This window comes from Polyodon spathula, chromosome 12, assembly GCF_017654505.1.
Source record: "Polyodon spathula isolate WHYD16114869_AA chromosome 12, ASM1765450v1, whole genome shotgun sequence".
Lineage (NCBI taxonomy): Eukaryota > Metazoa > Chordata > Actinopteri > Acipenseriformes > Polyodontidae > Polyodon > Polyodon spathula.
Window position 1 is genome coordinate 37,214,851 of NC_054545.1, and position 1,788 is coordinate 37,216,638.

A 1,788-nucleotide genomic window follows, 5' to 3' on the forward strand; every position below is an offset into this window, starting at 1 on the left:
AGCGGTTATATAACAAGATTAATGATGTAAACCAGCACATTCTCTCACGATTTAATAGTATACATACTAAGTACAGAAACTCATTCGGACCGCACACGATCAGTAAGGTTAACGCAGGTACATTATGTATAACACTAAAAGAATCTCAATGCCAAGAAAAGCCCAAACAGCCCAGACAGGCTTTACTGAATAAGGCTGTTTTTTTTCTGTTGTACTTAGTTTGTGTTCTATTAAATTGGAAGGAGAGTCAAGTGTTGTAAACAATTTATTGTGTAAAAAGAGAAGGAAAATCTGAAGTGGGGAGGGGCCCACCCCCTCGGCTAGGGCAGGTAAACTGCCACAGGGGCAAGAACCAGACACAGAGACAGAAAGAGACTGGTTATCCAGACGTCTCAATCACAAGCCTTAGGGCTTGCTTACCACAACAATTACACTACAGAGACAAGACAGGGACGAGACAGGGACCAGACGCAGATATAGATCTCTACTTACAGGAGGCTAAAGAGACACATGGAACAATGGGATATATAGAGCCACGAGTGCTTTTGAGGATGGCTCAGATTTGTGCCCTGTCCCCCCGCCTCTGAAAGGGAGAGAGAAAAGAAATGTCACATGAGGTAGAAGAAGCCCCCTCTGATTACTCAGCGGCACGAGGATGCTGGATTCTCTGTCAAAGCCTCTGAAATCTGCTCTGCTCTGTAGAAAGCTCATTTCTGTTGCATCCAAGAGGCAAAGCGCCGCCACCCAGGGAGGACACTGAAACGTGCTTCCTTCCTTTGGGGATCTCAATAGAAACCCAGGAGCCTCCGGTGATACAGCAGGCCCCCTCTCTGAGGAGAGTTCTCTAGTAGTAGTGTGTGGAACATTCAAAGCAGGGTGGCGCTTGTTTGTGGAGCAGCAGTGTGCACAGGAAGTCCTCTGCAGTTCCAGGCAGCATTAGCCAATTAAATTCACTCTTGCTCCCACACATCAATTCTGCTTCCTCCACAAAAACCAGCAGACACTGAGGGACGGGGGGCGGGGGGGCAGAAAGATCATCACCTCTTTCAAAGTGCATAGATGACACGAGGAAGCACTAACATTTACAAAACAAGTTGATTTTGTATATGTGTAAACCATTCCGTTTTGTCCGTTTGTTTGTTTGTTTTGCACGAATGCACACAGTTTACATCCAACGATTCAGGCTATGTTAAAGCAGTTGCTAGATGACTAATTGGAGAATTCAGCTGCGAATCTCACACCCCTTCCCTCCAATGATAATCAAGGATAATAAAATCGACACACACACACACACGCACGTCACAACAACCAATGGGGGAAACCCTATTGCTACACAGCCCTGCCCTGTGGGGTTGGGGGTGTTCATGTTGAAAACACACACACACACACACACACACACACACACACACACACACACACACACACACACACAGGAAGCAGGTTCTGTTCAATGTAAACTTTTTCCTTTTTTAAAAAAAAAGACAAGGTATTTCTTCTTCTTCTTCCAATGTTAAAAAGGTAAACATAAGGAGTTGCCCTGGTTGAGGTACTGAGGCGTGCCCCCGTTGAGTTAAGGCTTGTCAGCGATGCAGGCTTTTCTGTGCCTCCTTCAGCAGGGTGTCGAAGTCCATGGCATCATACTTGCTCTTCACTGGGACCAGGCCACCATCGTCTGGGGAAACACATTCGTTTACATTGCGGAACATGCTGGATACCAAAGGATTAATGCTAGAAGTGGTTTCAAAATACACTGCGCAGCGATGGAAATAAGACTGCAAAGCAGTGTGA

General features: G+C 46.0%; 1 protein-coding gene across 1 annotated transcript in view; it reads right to left on the bottom strand.

The window, feature by feature from the left end:
* Window positions 1-1,788, bottom strand: part of LOC121324455 (peroxisome proliferator-activated receptor gamma coactivator 1-beta-like) — a 38,581-nt gene continuing 36,793 nt past the window's right edge. The window contains exon 12 of the mRNA XM_041266355.1: window positions 1-1,672. Within this exon, the coding sequence (XP_041122289.1) occupies window positions 1,581-1,672 (92 nt within the window). The 3' untranslated portion in view covers window positions 1-1,580. The remainder of the gene's footprint in view (window positions 1,673-1,788) is intronic.